Source organism: Elgaria multicarinata, chromosome 8 (assembly GCF_023053635.1).
Source record: "Elgaria multicarinata webbii isolate HBS135686 ecotype San Diego chromosome 8, rElgMul1.1.pri, whole genome shotgun sequence".
Classification (NCBI taxonomy): Eukaryota; Metazoa; Chordata; class Lepidosauria; order Squamata; family Anguidae; genus Elgaria; species Elgaria multicarinata.
In genome coordinates this window covers 56,357,796-56,373,898 of record NC_086178.1, presented here as the reverse complement: position 1 = coordinate 56,373,898, position 16,103 = coordinate 56,357,796, and the positions used below count along the sequence as shown (strand labels likewise).

The following is a 16,103-nucleotide window of genomic DNA, read 5'->3' as shown; positions in this document are numbered from 1 at the left end:
CTCACCCTCTTCTTGGTCTCACCCAAGAGCACAGTCCTAAGCGCATGGCTTCAAACTGCTGTAGAACAGACCCACCGGTGTGGGCTTTTTCCATCTTGAGGCCTGTAGTTGCCTACGACTGGGACAAGAGCCAAGGCACCAGGAGGCCAGAAACTTGACTGATGCCAGAACAATAGCACAGAGGTCTGTTTCCCCTCCCTTACAAGTTCCGGATTCTTACAGAACCACAAAGAATAATCCTGACAGGAAAACAGTCGGGGCGTCCTTAGGGCGGGTCTGCCACATAAAATGTAAAGCAATAAATATCTCAACTTCCAGGAGGCCGGCTTCTTCCGTGCCTGTGCTGCCCAACCATTTATGATGGGGCTCAACAACTGATAACAAGCCGGGCTAGGCTTGAGCAGGAAGAGTAGCCTAGTTTTACTCTGTACAGCACCATGTACATTGATGGTGCTATATAAATAAATAATAATAATAATAATTGTAGCTGTGTGGGGCTGTTGGGTGCGCCAAGGATCTCTTCTGACACCATCTTCCCCTCTTTACTTTTAAAATTTGTATGGGCAGGAGGAGCAAGAGTGCAGCTAAAGCCTTGTGCTTTTGCAATGTTGGAAATGTCAGTTCCACATACGAGACATGACCTGCGTCTTTCAAAGATTTTGCAAACGCGGGTCTCAAAATGGGCCTCACCTTCCCAGCATTACAAAGAAACAAAATGTGGCTATTTACTGGTAGCATTCTCCCCCGCCCCCTCCACTTTGAAAATACATCCAGGCAAATGTAATGCTCTAAGAGGCCTTGGCTGGTGACCCTGGCAGCTGATACACTATTACCCAGGACTATGCAGAGCAATGAGAAGAATGGCCTCTTATCATGTCTTTCCAATGCAAAGCACGTACTACCTTTAAGTCAGCCTGAAATAACAGGTCTTTTCCTCTTCTCTGCCCGCATATGAAATTGACGATGATTGCTCAGGTTAGTAACACAGGGCATTCTACTGCTGCAGGTAAAAAGCTGCAACTACCAACCCTATTCCAGGTTTCTAAGTGCTTTGACATTCAAACAGCAGCTACTAGGCTGTTGCCTATCCTATCTTCTATAGAGCAGTTGACAGTACAATCGTGAGTGGGTCGCAAAGGCAGGCACTCTCAGCTGCCTCCCTCTTGCAGATGTAGGAAGAACAAGGCTCAGCTTTCCCCTTCCACACAAGAACATTTGTCTTTCATCTGCTGGACCTTTTCTGTGACTCAGAGATATGCCCATTAGTTCTTTGTTGCTTGGTGTGTGCAGATTCCAGAATGCATTCTCTGTTGACTAACACAGTTCTGTAGAAATGGGAGGGGAAGTGGGAGAGGAGGAGGGTAATTTAAGATCGGGAGTTGCGGGCATCAGGGAACAAGAGCTCATCCTTGAAGATATCACACGAACGTAGGAAACTGCCTTATACTGAGTCAGACCATGGGTCCATCTAGCCTAGTCCTGTCGTCATTGACGGCCTCCAGGGATTCAAGCGGGAGTTTTCCCAGCCCTACTTGGAGATGCTGCAATTGAACGTGGGACCTTCTCCATGCAAAGGATGTGCTCTGTCACTCAGCCACAGCCCCTCCTGCCAGGCTAAGCAAGGGACACTGAAGGGCTGGACTTGGCGTGGGGGAGTGGGTCCCCTTCCTCAAGATCCAGATGAGAAATGACTTTGGAAGGAGAGAGCCAAACCGAAAAGTTGTTTTATTGGTACCATACATGACCATAAATGGCACAAACTATGCAAAAAAAAAAAAAGGCTTTACAGTGCCCCGAGGTGGGGGGTAAGGGGTAGGTGGTATGTGGGAAGGGTAAAGGTGGGGAAGAGGAGACAGAGTACACGTCACCAGTTCATGCCGAGCCACAGCAATGGGGGACGTGACACTCGTATCTTTAAGTACAAAAAGGATACAGAAAAAAAAATGCCCTGTAAATGATAGTATTGCCTGCTGTACTGCCTGCTCCCAAGGGGCCAAGCAGGATGGGAGCATTTGGGCCCAGTAACACAAAAGTGACCAGCCTGCCCCCCACCTCCCTAAGATGTTTCAGGTTGATCCAGCTGGGCTCTTCCAGAGGAGGGGAGAATTTCTGGGACTCCAGAGCATGGCTCAGATGAAAATCCATGCTGTAGTAGCAAACAAACCGCCGTGGAGCAACAAGAGGCCAGAAACACCAGCTCTAGGGCCACTGGATGGCAACGACCCTGCTACAGAAAATATCCTTGCAGTTAAGGAACAGGTGGGAGAAACAGCTTAAGCAAGGCAAAGGGGATTGTTGTCACGACGGTCCAGACAGCGTCCCCTAAATGCCCCAACCCTCACCATCAAGTCTGTGCCATGAAGTGGCCAAAATACCTAAGCTTCTCTGTACATCCCTCGCAAAGGCAGAAAGCCATGGCTTACACAAGGTTGCTTCTAGGCCTCGGTGATATAAAAGGACCTTCTCCCCAAGGAGCACAGAACAAAACTCAAGCAGGAAATGCTGAACAAGAGTGACATCAAAACACTGGAGAGCAGGGTGGGTGGGTTTAGGAGCAGCTCCTGTTTCCTTGGGGGCTTGGCAAGGCCTGTCGCTCCCCATCCCAAAGAGGATGGGTCTGGTTGTGAAATGGATTCCCCAGAGCATCACTCCATCACGGAGGAAACGACCCTCCATCTTTACGAAACACCCGTTCTCCCCATCTCCAGGCTGTGTTTCTTAAGAGGTCCTGCTGTCAACCCTGTCCCCCACGTTCCGCAATGCTGTAATCTGGTGGCACCACCCTCTAAATTCTCGTGCCTACCAAGAAGGATGCCCATCAATCACCCCCAACCACCTAATGGGGGGGGGCAAGGAGAGGGGCGGGCAGCTGCATTAGTGAGAACACAGTGAAAGAACAGTATCATACACACGGCCTACAGCGCGGAAATATACAAGCACGAAGTACACAAACCCGAAAGGGGGGTGGGGTTGGTAGAGGAGGGGGGAGCAGGGGGAGCAGCACACACGTTACACAGAGGGGGCAAAGTCGGGCAGCCATGCTGTCCTCAAAGGATCATATAAAGGAAGTCTGCAAAGTCTCTCCTTGGTTTGAAGCTCTCGGAACTGTATATAAAAACCAAGACTCCCAATTGGTAGACAAGCCTGTACAAAAATCAGGATTGGGGAAAATAGGGAGGGAGGGCAGATTCTCTCTTTCTTTTCTTTTTTTTTAAAACTTACAATTTTAATAATATTTTTTTTAAAAAAACAAAAAATAAAACAAAATCCGGGTGGTGGTGGTGGTGGTGGGGAGAGGGTCAGGATTGCAGTTTTCGGTAGGAGCAGCCAGGGCAGAAGGTTGGCCCAATGCCCAAAGGTCAGACGGAAAGGGACTTGGGCCCTTCCATGTCCACTGCAGGGTAGTTTTAAGCATATTCCAGGAAGTGTCAAAGCCCCCCTCCACCCCCACCCCTTAGGTTGGCTTTCTGGGTTCTTCTGGCTACACAGGAGCAATTGCACTGCCACACTTGCAGCAGGCAGGAGGGACTGCTCAAGACCCATCCCACGAGGGTCCTAGCTGCCCCCAGTGCGAGTCATAATGGTGTCTCCTTTTCCTGCTAGAAGGGAGCCCCCTGGAGACCAAATACGGAACTAGACTGATAAAATGCGATCAGGCCGGCGGTTCTGTGACATCGCCTTAAGCACTTGGCCCCGCCTCCCTCTGGAGGTGTTCCCTGCCAATCAAGCAAAGCTGCCTGGCTCCCTAGGGCTGCATAATGAACACAGGACACCATCCCACAGCAGTGCCGCTGGTGGTGTCTGGGGCTGTGGATGCATGGGGTAGGGTGGGGAAGGAAAAGGAATTAAAACTCTGCTGGAGCTAGAAGGAGATCCAGGCTCCACCAGGCCCAGGGCCCCAAGTCTGCCCGAATGGGCACAGCCAAGAGTGCAGACCGCAGGGAGTGGTGGCCGGGCCAACCGGAGGCGGGCAGGCCGGCAGGCTGGTGCTGCAGTGCCCATCGGCCCCTATCCTCGCCAGCCAGCCAGCCACGCTTCTTCACAAATTGTCCAGGTAGAACGGTTTCGACTCAGTCCGTGGGGGCACCAGCCAAGTCAGGTCAAGGCCCGGCTGGGCAGCAGGCGGGTGGGTGGGGGGGCCTTTACTGCGATGCTTGCGACGTTGGATTCTCAGACTTGCTCTCCTGGCTGGAGGGGGGCTTGCTGTTCCAGGGGCTGTTGGCGCCCAACGCGGGGGAGTTGTTGAAGCTGTCCTCGTCGTCAATGCCATTGGCCGCGTCAAACTGCGTGTTCTCCAGCCGCGTGATCAGGCGCTCGTCCTCGTCACCAAACTCCCCACCCATCAGGGTCGGCTCGCCCACCACCATCACATCCTGAGGAGGGAAGAGGGTCCCGAAACATAATCGAGGTGGAGACTGCCCCGACTGACACCACGAGGCTCCGGGGAACCAGTGGTCACACAACAAGGACGTGGCCTCCCCTGCCCTCCGGGGACGGCCCCAGTTTCTCTTGCTCTGCCTGCCTCTAGCTTCTATTCCAGTCTCCCCCAACCTGGCGCTCTCCAGATGTGTTGAACTTAGAGGAGGGTGAACTGGCCCGCGTCCACCTCAGTGCGCACTCACCCTGTTGTCATTGTCATCGACGCCTCCTCACCAGGCTGTGTGGGCCTCTTCTGAGGCTCGGCTTGGCCTGGTGAGCTCTTGGCAGTCACTTGTCCTCCTGCCAAAATTGCACATTCCCCTCCCCCCACATCAATAGAGGCCACTAATTGCGCAATTTCTGGAGCCTCTGTAAAGTGCGCACTTCTCCCGCTGTGTCAATGGCGGCCATAAAGGCCCCATTTACTCAAGGGCAAAGAACATAAGAAGAGCCGTGCTGGATCAGACCAAGGGTCCATCTAGTCCAGCCCTCTGTTCACACAATGGCCAACCAGCTGTTGGCCAGGGACCAATCAAAGCAGGACATGGTGCAACAGCACCCTCCCTCCCATGTTCCCCAGCAACTGGTGCACAAAACCATCAGGGCTAGTAGCCACTGATAGCCTTCTCCTCCAGGAATTTATCCAAAACCCCTTTTAAAGCCATCCAAATTGGTGGCCATCACTACATCTTGTGGTAGTGAGTTCCACAATTTAACTATGTGCTGTGTGAAGAAGTACTTAGTTTTATTTGTCCTGAATCTCCCACCAATCCATTCTTGCCTTTACAGCTGCCATAGACAAAGGAGGAGGAATTTTGTGTTATTTTGGTGCAAAGGACGGGCGGCTACCAAGCACTCTAGGGACCTCTTGGGTGCTCAAACAGGGTCTGTGCTCACACCAGGAGCACATGACTGGGTCCAGGGGGAGGACATGGGAGGGTCCGTTGACCGCCCAGACCCAGTCAGGCACTTGCGACATCTGTAGCTGAACTATAACTCCCATCAATACTGCCCACCCTAGCTATGCTTGCTGGAAATGGTGTGAGTTCCAGCCCAGCCCATCTGCAGGGCTCCAGGCTGGGGGAGACTGCTCTACTGCCTTCCCAATCTGCTGGGCCCCCCTACTTGGAAGATTTCTGCTGTCGCTCCTCATTTTCTACTATGAATTTGGGTGCTGGTGGCCATTTGACACGTTCAAGGATTTACTGGGACAGCGGAGAGACCCAGCCTTCCAATTCTGACCCAAGGAAGGACAACCTGGATGGCTCAAGGCCTACTGTTAGCTCAAGTGGAGAGACCTTGCCCTTGGACTATGGCTGAACATAGGCAGCATAGTGAGGGGGCAGTTTGCACCCCAAGATCACAGAAGCTGGTCACAGAAGATGCAGCTGTGGCAACAATAGGGACCAAACTGTGCCCCCAAATGTTCTTGGTAACTTCAAGCCAGCCGTGGCACTAAGGAACAGATTAAGCCATCTAGCCCCAGTTATGCTGTAAGGCAGAGGAGGGCAGAGGGTAGATTGGAATCTATTGGTAGATCTCTGGATGATTTAGGAACATAGGAAGCTGCTTTATGGGTCCATTTAGCCCAGCATTGTCAACACTGACTGGCAGAGGCTCTCCATGGTTTCAGGCAGGAATTTTTCTAGCCCTACCTGGAAATGCCAGAGATTGAACCTTGGACCTTCTGCATGCAAAACATGGGCTCTAGCACTGAGCTACAACTCCTTTGCAGAAGATTAGAAGACGTTTCTGCCTCCCAGTTGTCTAACGACAGTGGCGAATAAAAAGCTCTCCCCACCCTGAATTAGATGGCTGAAAAATAATGCTTGGGGGAAAACCAAGAGTGGTTTTTTGTCTGAAAGCATGGTTCTGGTACCAACCATAAATTCCTGGGCTGAGCATTGAGCAGGGGGTTGGACTAGATGGCCTTGTAGGCCCCTTCCAACTCTGCTATTCTATGATTCTATATGCTCAGACGCATCCTTTCCCCCGAATCCTCAGCACAAGTCTACCAGCCCAAGCCATTATTTTGCATCCAGCTCTGGCTGACAGACCACAAGGTTCTAGTAAAAAATAGAGGAGATGATCCCACCAGTTCGAGGCCTGGCCAGCCCTGCCATAGGGAGCGCTGCCTGGCATTTCTGAGGCTGCTCCAGCTGCATGGAACCGAGTCCCATGCAGGAGGAGTTCTCAGGTTGAAATGACAAGAGAGAATGAAAAGGGGATGCTTACAGGTACCTGACTGGAGAGGGCGAAGGTGCTGGCCGGGCTCTTCTTCTTGCTGTTGCTGTTGTTGGTGTTGCCACCGCCGGAACTCATGGTGCTGCCTCCCGACATCTTCCTTTTCCGGCGCTTGCTGGGTTGCTGACGTGCAGGCTCAGCTGGGGAGGTGTGAGCAAAAGGGAATGTTGGTGAGACATCTGCACCCCAGTAAAAGAAGACACCTGGGTCCCCGATTGCCACAAACAGCAACTCGTCTGCTAGGCTGTATGCTCTCCCCGAAACTTGATGCACAGGTACCTTGCCTAGAAGCTGCCTCCACAAACCCCACTTCTCACATGCCAGGTGCTTCATTTGTTTTGTATACCCAGTGGCAGAAATTCTGGCTCCATGATGCATTCATGAAGACAGGTATGACCTCCCACGGTCCAGACTCTACTAGGAGTTGCAAGCATAGAAGAGCAATTCCTCTGCCACCCTCTGGTGGGCTTCATAGGCAATGCATCTGACTTGGTGCTTAAGCCACAGGATGCTCTATTACGGCTCCCAGAATCCCTGTCCGCTGGCTGATGGGAACTGCAGTCCCAAACATCCAGAGGTTGCCTACTCCTGTTTTATCAGAACAGCCAGGACCACTCTGCAAAACTCTCACCTGGTGGCGCTACCATGCGCTGCCACTTCTGGAAGAGGCAAGTCTTGAGGCAGTCCCGGGGACTGAGGCTGTAGGTCTTATGCCGCGACATCAACTCCTGCATTGGTTCTAGGATTACACAAAGCTGGTAGGAGGATGGAGAAGGAGAAAGAGTTAAGATTTTGAAAAACAACAACAGAATTTTGTGGCCCTTAAAGAGTAACCAGTTCATTATGACTTAAGCAGACAATGGTCCATGGGAACTTATCTGAACCTGGAGGCAGGTTAACCTGAGAAACGGAGAGACACTCTGAGCCATCCCCCAGTGTCTGGATGCTGTGGTCACATGGTAAGGCGCACTCCCAACTTCAGTCTTTGCCCTTCTTTGTTAAGTGGGCATCCACAGGTAGGAAGACAGCTTCCAGACATGAGTTGTAAACTAGACACAGAATGCTCAGGTTTTTCTGTGCACCCATGGGCACAGTCTGGTATTGGGGCATTTTGTATTTTTTTTTGTCTAGGGCCAGTGCCACCAAGTCGATTGAATTTACACGAATTTGCATTCCTTTGCACAACCCTCAAATCTACTTTTCCTGTTGCTCTTTCTGAGCCCAGGCTTCTTTGCATGTACCTGTGTCTTGCTAGGATTCAGCTCTTCACAAAGCCATGGAGGTGCAGCTCGATGTCCTACCAGCTCTCTGAATTGCTACTTTGGAGAAGGGCCAGCTAGTGAGAAATAGGCTTGCTTTTTTTTAATTTACCCCATCTCCTCTGAAGCTTGAGGCAGCTTGCGAGATATAAAATTATGTTAATCTATATCCTGACAATATATACATAGTAGCTTTATTTCCCCCCAATGCCATTTTGGAAAGGTGGGCTTCCTTCTTCTTTCTGAAGACTAAAAGGAAGGTGTACTACAGAGCTCACTCCATAGCCTCATGGGCACTTACTCGGAGGTAGTTGAGCGTGGAGTTTGAAAGTCCACACCGGGTGATGTTCTTGGACAACTGGTCCAGCATCTGGGGATCTTGTGCCTGGAGCGAGAATGTTAGGGAGAGAAATGGAAGAGTCAAACAAGAATATGGGGCATTGGGAAATATTGTGCATGTCAAGCACCAGAAGTTTCATCCTTTGAACATTTTACAGCATAGGGGAGGGGAGACCAAACCAGGGTGGCTGGTTTTTAAACAGAGACCGTTTTTTAAATTATCTGCATGCTTGGAGGGACAGGATGAGCACCTTCCCACTCAGTTCCTTTGCCACTGTTGTGACAAGGTATCAGCTCCAGTTAAGGGATGCCTGCAGCAAAGGAGGGCAGGAAGGCTATGTGACTGCACAGGCAAACAATCAGGGCTTTTTACCTCCATGGATTTTGTGCCGTCAAACCTATGCAGATGGTCAAACATCGTCTTTTGAGGGGAGGGGAGGAATGCTATCTTCTTAACTGATGATGTAATTCAAGTGTTTGTCTTTATCTGTATTTTGTTTTACTCTATTGTATGTCACTTTAACTGAAAAACAGGGTGTAAATCTTAAATAAACTTTTTTTTAAAAAAAATAATCCTAAATCTGAACAAAAACTTCAAGTATGGCATTCAATCTAGGGTCTAGAATTTGCAGGGTGGAATCCTAAATCCATTTCTGCAACAGCTGCTGGCCTAGGCCCTGAGGAGGTCAGTTTACAAAGATGCAAGTCTCAAGAACCAACTCTGTGTGTGTGTGTGTGTGTGTGTGTGTGTGCGCGCGTGTGTGTGTGTGTGTATGATGATGATGATGATGATGATGATGATGATGGGGGGGGGGAACCTCAATAACACAAAGCAAGCACAAATAACAGAATGCATCTGACTACAGAGAGAAGCTGTGTGATACTTCTGATATAGTTCAACAGTGCCCTCTAGCGCATCTGGTAAATTAGCATCCTGCTGGGCAACCTGAACAGGCTTATTTCACCTTATCTCACTCACTTTCTTGTTCTCCAAAATGCAACCAAAAACTTCACTCTGCGTCCTGTAAAAGTAACTGTTAGCTCAGGCTGAGAAGCTCTCTCTCAGATCATCCTCCCAGCGATGAGGTCTGGAATCCAAGATTCTACCTGCATAATTGCTTAAATCAAGTCAAGCAAGTTCCATGACTGGTGCAGAGCACTGGACTCACATGCATAGCAAGGATGCTGCGGGGAATGAGCTCCCGGTGCTGCCGGATACTGAAGTGCCACGTCTTTATCCTCATCATGTCATCAAACATGAACTCCAGGTAGAGGCGACCCTCCACACACACCTGGCCAAGAGAAAAGCAAGCAAATGGCCTTGAGGCTCAGGGAAGCCTTCTTCACGCTGTAAACAGCCCACCTCTTCCCTTCCAAACAGGGGCACTTTACAGGGATCCACGAGGAATTGCTCTCAGAAGCAATTCAATGCAGGCAGCCGGGTGGGGTAGGGGAACACTGCTACACTCTCACCTGGGTGAACATGGGCTTGCCATGCTGCGTGACCATGGTACACTGGTCACAGTCGAGCGACACAAAGTTGTTGTGGAAGGACTCCTTCGGATGCTTGAGGACATAATATAGCTCAGTAGCACCCCCTTCAAAGATGCTCCGAAAGTAGCGAGGGATCAGGGTGCGGCCAATCGCTACACACAGCGGAAGGAAGGGGAGACAAAAAACAATTACATTTCAGACTTTGCACTGCAGGTTCAGGATTACTACTGGGATGGGCAGAAGATGAGAGGGGAAAGCAAGGCTATTCTATCAGCCCAGCTGAGGACCACCTGCACGAAGGCTCCTCCTCTCTTAACTGTCACCACTGGCAGCCATTCCAGCAGGTTGAGCTAAGGGAGATGAGCGGGGCCATTCCCCCAGCCCTGCTGAAAGACTTATTTTTTCCTCTTCCCTCCCCATTCCTTTTTCCTTGTGTGTCATGGCTTTTTTTATTGTAAATCAGCAGACAGAGACTGTCTCTAAGCCACTCCAGGAGCATATTTGCCCTAGATGAAAGCTAATATAATAAGGCAGCAGAGGAAGTATTTAAACCAAAATGTAGAGCAGGCATGGAATTAGATTTTGAAGGGCTCTGGGAAGGCTGCCCATACCCCCCACTAGCTTACTTGAAGACTTGCTGCTGGCCTATCAATAATAGTGGCAGTGACTGGGGAACCAAGGACCACACACCTGAACTAGCTTACCCTGTAGGGCTACCCACCCTCCAGTCCTTGCCTTGAAGTGAGGGAAATGGTGCTGACTGATGCACATCCGAATTCCTTAGTGCCCCCAGCTTAATAATGCCAGCACCCCACCCAATTTATGTATGTTGGTGGTGAGGATGGCATGATTAAGATTGTAGGGCAGGCACATTCAGCTGCGTGGCTCTGGTCAGCACTGCCTACTCATGCCCTGCTCTGCCCTGGGCACGTAAGAGACTGGCAGCAATGCAGGGCCAGGCAGACAGCCTTCTAGGCACAGCTTGGCAGCAGGGTGGGAGAGAACAGGTGATGGGAGTGGCCACTGAGCTCACACAATAATGGAGTCGCTATGGTCATTGCCAGGTACTGTAATCATTGGGCCTCCAAGAAGCTCTGCTTCTAAGGCCTACTCATCATTGCAACCCGTGTCTCTAGGTGAAATTGAGGATAGGTCAGATTACCCTAAATAATGCACATTCTCATCTTGAAACTAGTTGCCTGTCTTCCAGAATAGGATGTATACAGTGGTGAGTGTAGGTGTGTTTTTATGCCCTCTGAAGATACAGGGTCCACTCTTTCCATTGGCATTAATGGAAGATTTTGTTCTAAGCTTCATTGCCATGTGGAGGAGACACCGTGCACAGGAAGGGGAGGGTTAATTCTCCCTCCCCAACTGTGGCTCCACCAGGAAATTACTCCCTTTGCAGGGCAAGTGAACTTAGAAAAAGCATCCACTTGGCATCAATGGGTTTTCCCCCCTCAGCTTAATTGCCACTCCGTAGACTTGTGAGTTGCAGCATATGGGGAGGAGCTTAATCTTTCCTTCCATAGCTGCAACACACACACCCTTGAAAATTTCCCCCTGTATGGCAGCTAAGCAGGGTGGGGGGGGAATTCTATTGGCACCAATGGACACTTCGGGCGATGAGAAATAGATTTGGGGCGGGCAATGGCCCTGGGTGCATGAAAGGCAGCCAAGAAATATTTTAAATCCCTAAACAAAATAAATAAATCTTGACCATTCTGATCCTGAAGCTTGCCACTTCCTTAGTGGGAAACTAAGAAGTATCTTGGAAGAAGTACTGGATCTTCCCAAATAGGGATGAAACATTTCAAAGGCATTACTATCTCACTTTTTTTTTTTTTAGTCAATTTGGAAGGTATCCAAAAGGAAAATCTAACCAGGTGCTTGATTTGGAAGTAGGGGGAGGGGGAGGAAGAGTCAAGCAAATGGAGCATTTGCTTCATACAAATTGGGATGTTGGGGAAATGGTGTTGCTTTAGTAACCTAGCTGTATCTGAATCTAGGAAGCATTCCAAATCCATTTTGAATAATGGAGCATGTAACTATAATGGAGGAAAATCAAGAGAAATTTCAACCAGCAGAAATGTCGGAAAACCTGCCCTGCTCCATCGCCGGCAGGTTTCGTGTTTCGAGGCAAGAATTCCAAGGCCATTTGAAGAGGTACACAGAGGGGGAGTGCAGAGCGCCTAAGCAAGGTCACAGAGGCTAAGTCTCTGTAGGGAGATAACTGGGCTCCTGCACAGGTGCTGTAGGAAATTGTGGGATGCAAAATGAACGGTGGGTTTTTATAGCTGAGCAAATAGTATACGTTCCTTTCCCATTATTATTCCAGAGGAGGTATCCATTCAGACATTAGCACTAACTAACATAAATTATGTTGCACTAGTGTGAAGGATCTCTCTCACAACACCAATAACATTAGTTGGCACAACATGATTCTCTAGAAAAACCTTGAATACTATTAAATGCTTTCCGCTAGAGGTCCCTTAAGCTAGTACAACATAGTTTATATTAGAGCCAGTGTCCAACTGGATACTGCCCTATTATTCCCATAGCATCTGAACTAGGTAGTCAATTCTTCTGGAGTTTCCTCTTCATGATGACTGTAAAGATGAGGGAGTCTGATGGAACCACACCAACTGTGAACCAGACCCCCAAGCTCACAGAGAAAACAGGGGCTACTTTGAAGCACCCAGCTCAACATCCAGCCCTTTGCAACATCACCTTCCTAAATGAAAACTGGCTCCTGAATGCAAGACAGTGGTGCACACCAGCCATCCTGTAGGACCCTCCCTAGCCTGGGACTCACTGTATCTCTTTGGTCCATCTTCCAAACAGAAGGTGATTGTTAACATAGCATCATCTTCAAAGAACTCAGTGGTGAAGGCATCCCACCACAGATTGTCACATTCCTGTAGGCACAGAAGAGAGGAACATTACCTATGGGGATGGGAGAGCCTCAGCTAGACCCTACCACCCACAATACTCCAAAGGCAGCCCAGAAAAAAATGGGTTTAAGAGGCTCCGTTGACAGCCTCCTTTCCCCTCCCCTACTAGGGTGGCAGTAGCCCCGCCCCCACCACCTTCAAAAACATGGAATTTACCCTCAACCCCTCCCCCAATTCAAGCACCCTGAACCCGCAGAACTATACCTCGGTCCAGTTTTGCAGCCGCTTATTGAGCTCAAATATCCTGTAGTCTGTCTGGTTCCCATATGGTGTGTGCCTCCTGTCAGTCAACCATAGCAATCAAATCAGTGAATCAAATCATTTATCCAGGAAGTTTAATTGCGCAGAATGTATTATTATTTTGTTATCAAGTTTTACAGACAGGGAACGCCCCCTTCCCTTCACCCTCTAGTACTATACGGTGACTTAAGGGCTGAGCAGGGATGTGAATTCAGCTTCCCCACATCTATGTCCAACTTTCTACCCACTAGATCATTTGAATTTTCCAAGAGGGATGGGGCCGGGTGGTGGTGGTAGTAATTATTGCTCAAATGCAATGTTACTAGATGTGCCATTAACCACATCTTTGAAACCCCAGCTGAAAACGTAACTATTTGCCTATGTATTTTAAAGTTAGTATATTGTTTAGTCTATTGCACTTCTTTTTAGCTGCCTCTAGATTGTTTTATGGCATTGATAGTTGTTACGATTCATTTTATCCATGTTTATTGCATGTCACCCTTGTATCTGTGAGAAGGGATGCCTAAAAATATTTTTAACTTTCTACAGTATTGGTAGCAAATAAAAGAATGTCTCTGCAAGCAACACCTTTAGAAATTGTTGTAATTGTTTTTAAAAAATACACAATCTATTCCATCTGATTAGATCAGAGGCACATTTTTAGTTGATTAAAATGGTTTTAACCAATGAGGACTGCAATCCTTTAACCACCTACCTGAGAGTTTGCCCAATTGAACTCAGTAGGGCTCATTTCCAAGTAAAAATGCATAGAAAGGTGCTGTAAATGTTCCAGCCCTACACAGAAAGTGTCCTGGGAGCACAGAGCACTACTTTGCATAGATTTCCTTGAACCCATGAGGCAGGGTGAGGGCAGTTCCATACACACACACACCTTGGATCCTCCTTCTCCGTTTCATTATACTTCACTTTCTTTCATATCCCGTATACAAGGGAATCCAGTCTCCTACCAAAATGGGGAATTCTGTACACATCCAGAAGTGTCCCTGGTACTTCCTTATCTTTCAATACTTTAATAGTATCTGTTATTTCTTGTATTGACACTGATTCATCCAGGGCCTTCTGATCTTCATAGATTAATTTGGGATTTTTATTTTAAATACAAAACTTTTAATCTCATCCTTACTAGGGTTATCTGATTTCTGTAACATTTTATAATTATTTTTAAAAAGCTGGGAAAACTTAACAGGGTAGTTCTGTCACTTTTCATTGGGAGGGGGGAATATGTCTCTTCAGTTGTTGTTTCTAGTTGATACATTAGTAGGTTTCCAAGTGTATTACCCCATTCAAAAGTCCTTCAATTTGTAAAATTACTTTTAAAATCAATTTTATAACATAAATAGGTTTTTTACATTCATTAAGTTTTTTTTAATGTCACAGAGGAAGCAGTACCCTTACATTCCTTTTCTGATTCCTATCAAAATGGGGAATGGGTTTTGCATGTATTCTGCAATTTCTCTTCCCCAAAAGTGCATACATAAATATAGCATGCATCTTTAATTTAATGGTTCTGTTTGGGTGAAGGCATACGTAGCATTTCAGGTATGATGGAAGTGTCTGAACACACATCTTCTACCCTGAAAACAACTGTATTGATAGTGCTGCAAAAGATTCCTCAAAATCACTTCCACCACACTGGAAATGTTGCTCCTGCCTTTCCCCTTGTCAACTCTGCTTGTCAGAAGGAAGAACACTGCAAACTCTTACCCAATTCCAGGCTCCAGGTATGTTGGTGGATACATAGGAGTCGGTCTGTGGAGAAATAAGCCAGTAGAGAACAAATTAATCAAAGCCCCAGCCAGGCCATGTCATTACAATGCAGAGTGTAACCCAGAGAGATAATTTTGGAAGAGGGACGGGAAATATGCTTCTTTATGCTCCCTCATAATTCACTTATTCCTTCCATTTTATGTTTGAAGCTTCTCTTACTTTTAAATTCTCTCCGCTCTTTCTATTCTTTACTTTCTTTCATGCCCCTCTCTTTGCATTCTCCACACATCATATAGTGGCCTCCTTCTAAATCCTTGTCCTTGTGTAGTGTGTCTTGCTTGTGTCCTCTTTCTTGTGCTGCATGCAATTTCCTTTGTCTCAATATCCACCTGGCTTCTTCTCCTCATCTACTTTTTAAGTACTTCTAAAAAACTGTTCTCTTTTTCATTTCCTACCTTGATCTGTATTATTTTCCTTTCCTTGATGCTCTTTGACCCTTCTTTTTCACTAATTCTTTCTAACAGCTTTCCCCAATCTGGTGCTTTCCAGATGTATTGACTCATAGCCACCACCATTACCATCCAGCATGGCCAACGTGCTGTAGTCCAACACATCTGGAGGGCACCAGGTTGGGGAAAGTTCTTTTTATAACTTTCATTTTCTTATTTCTGCTCAGTATTTGACAGATTTCCCCCCTTGCCCTGTATATCATCTCATCTTAATTAGATTGTAAACCTGTAGTGGCAGAGACCTAATGATCTTAGCTTTCATACAGTGCCTAGGATGCTTGGGGATAGCCATCCTTGGCTCAGGCATCCCAGATCTTGCATGCCATTCCACAAGGCATTTATCCCCACCACCACCACCACCCCATTTCATTCTTCCGTACCAATGCAAACCGAATCACTTCTTAGCTTGCTGGGCATCATGGTTTAACTTGATTCGCTATTAGCAGCAAGGCCCATAGACATTTTCTTCTGTAGTAAGGAGGTCTATGGGAGTGGGGAATCTCTGAAGAATAGCCAGAACATTATGCAGGCAGCCTACCATGCTTGCTTAACAGTGTTGCTTCTTGCCTTATATCTGCACAAATAAAAGGACAAGAGTGGGGGTGGGGAATGTGCAGACTTCCAGATGTTACTGGACCCCAATTTTAATGGGAGTTGCAGTCCAACAACATCTGGAGAGCCACATGTTCCCCATTCCTAAACTAGAGATTTCCTTTAACAACAACAATGAACATCTAGAGGTGGAGGCCACCCACACCTCTAGATCCCTCTGTGGTTACAATCTTGATACCATTTGGTCTTGTGGTCATGCAACTTCTTGAGCCCGGGGAGGGGGCTTAAGCATGTTCCCTGGTAAAGCAGCGGACAGGGGGTGGAGTTGACATCATAGCCAAGGTAGAGCTCCCTGCTTTGCATAG

At 47.9% G+C, this 16,103-nt stretch overlaps 1 protein-coding gene across 2 annotated transcripts in view; it reads right to left on the bottom strand.

The window, feature by feature from the left end:
• Positions 1-1,710: 1,710 nt before the first annotated feature.
• The window catches only part of LDB1 (LIM domain binding 1), a 70,831-nt gene continuing 56,438 nt past the window's right edge, over positions 1,711-16,103 (bottom strand). Inside the window, exons 3-11 of one of the 2 annotated variants that reach the window (XM_063132515.1) lie at positions 14,675-14,719; positions 12,914-12,989; positions 12,571-12,673; positions 9,735-9,907; positions 9,431-9,553; positions 8,224-8,307; positions 7,295-7,418; positions 6,655-6,803; positions 1,711-4,373 (exon numbers count right to left, since the gene is read on the bottom strand). In XM_063132515.1, the coding sequence (XP_062988585.1) occupies positions 4,143-4,373; positions 6,655-6,803; positions 7,295-7,418; positions 8,224-8,307; positions 9,431-9,553; positions 9,735-9,907; positions 12,571-12,673; positions 12,914-12,989; positions 14,675-14,719 (1,108 nt within the window). In that variant the 3' untranslated portion in view covers positions 1,711-4,142. The remainder of the gene's footprint in view (positions 4,374-6,654; positions 6,804-7,294; positions 7,419-8,223; positions 8,308-9,430; positions 9,554-9,734; positions 9,908-12,570; positions 12,674-12,913; positions 12,990-14,674; positions 14,720-16,103) is intronic. The other variant, XM_063132516.1, reaches the window with a different exon arrangement.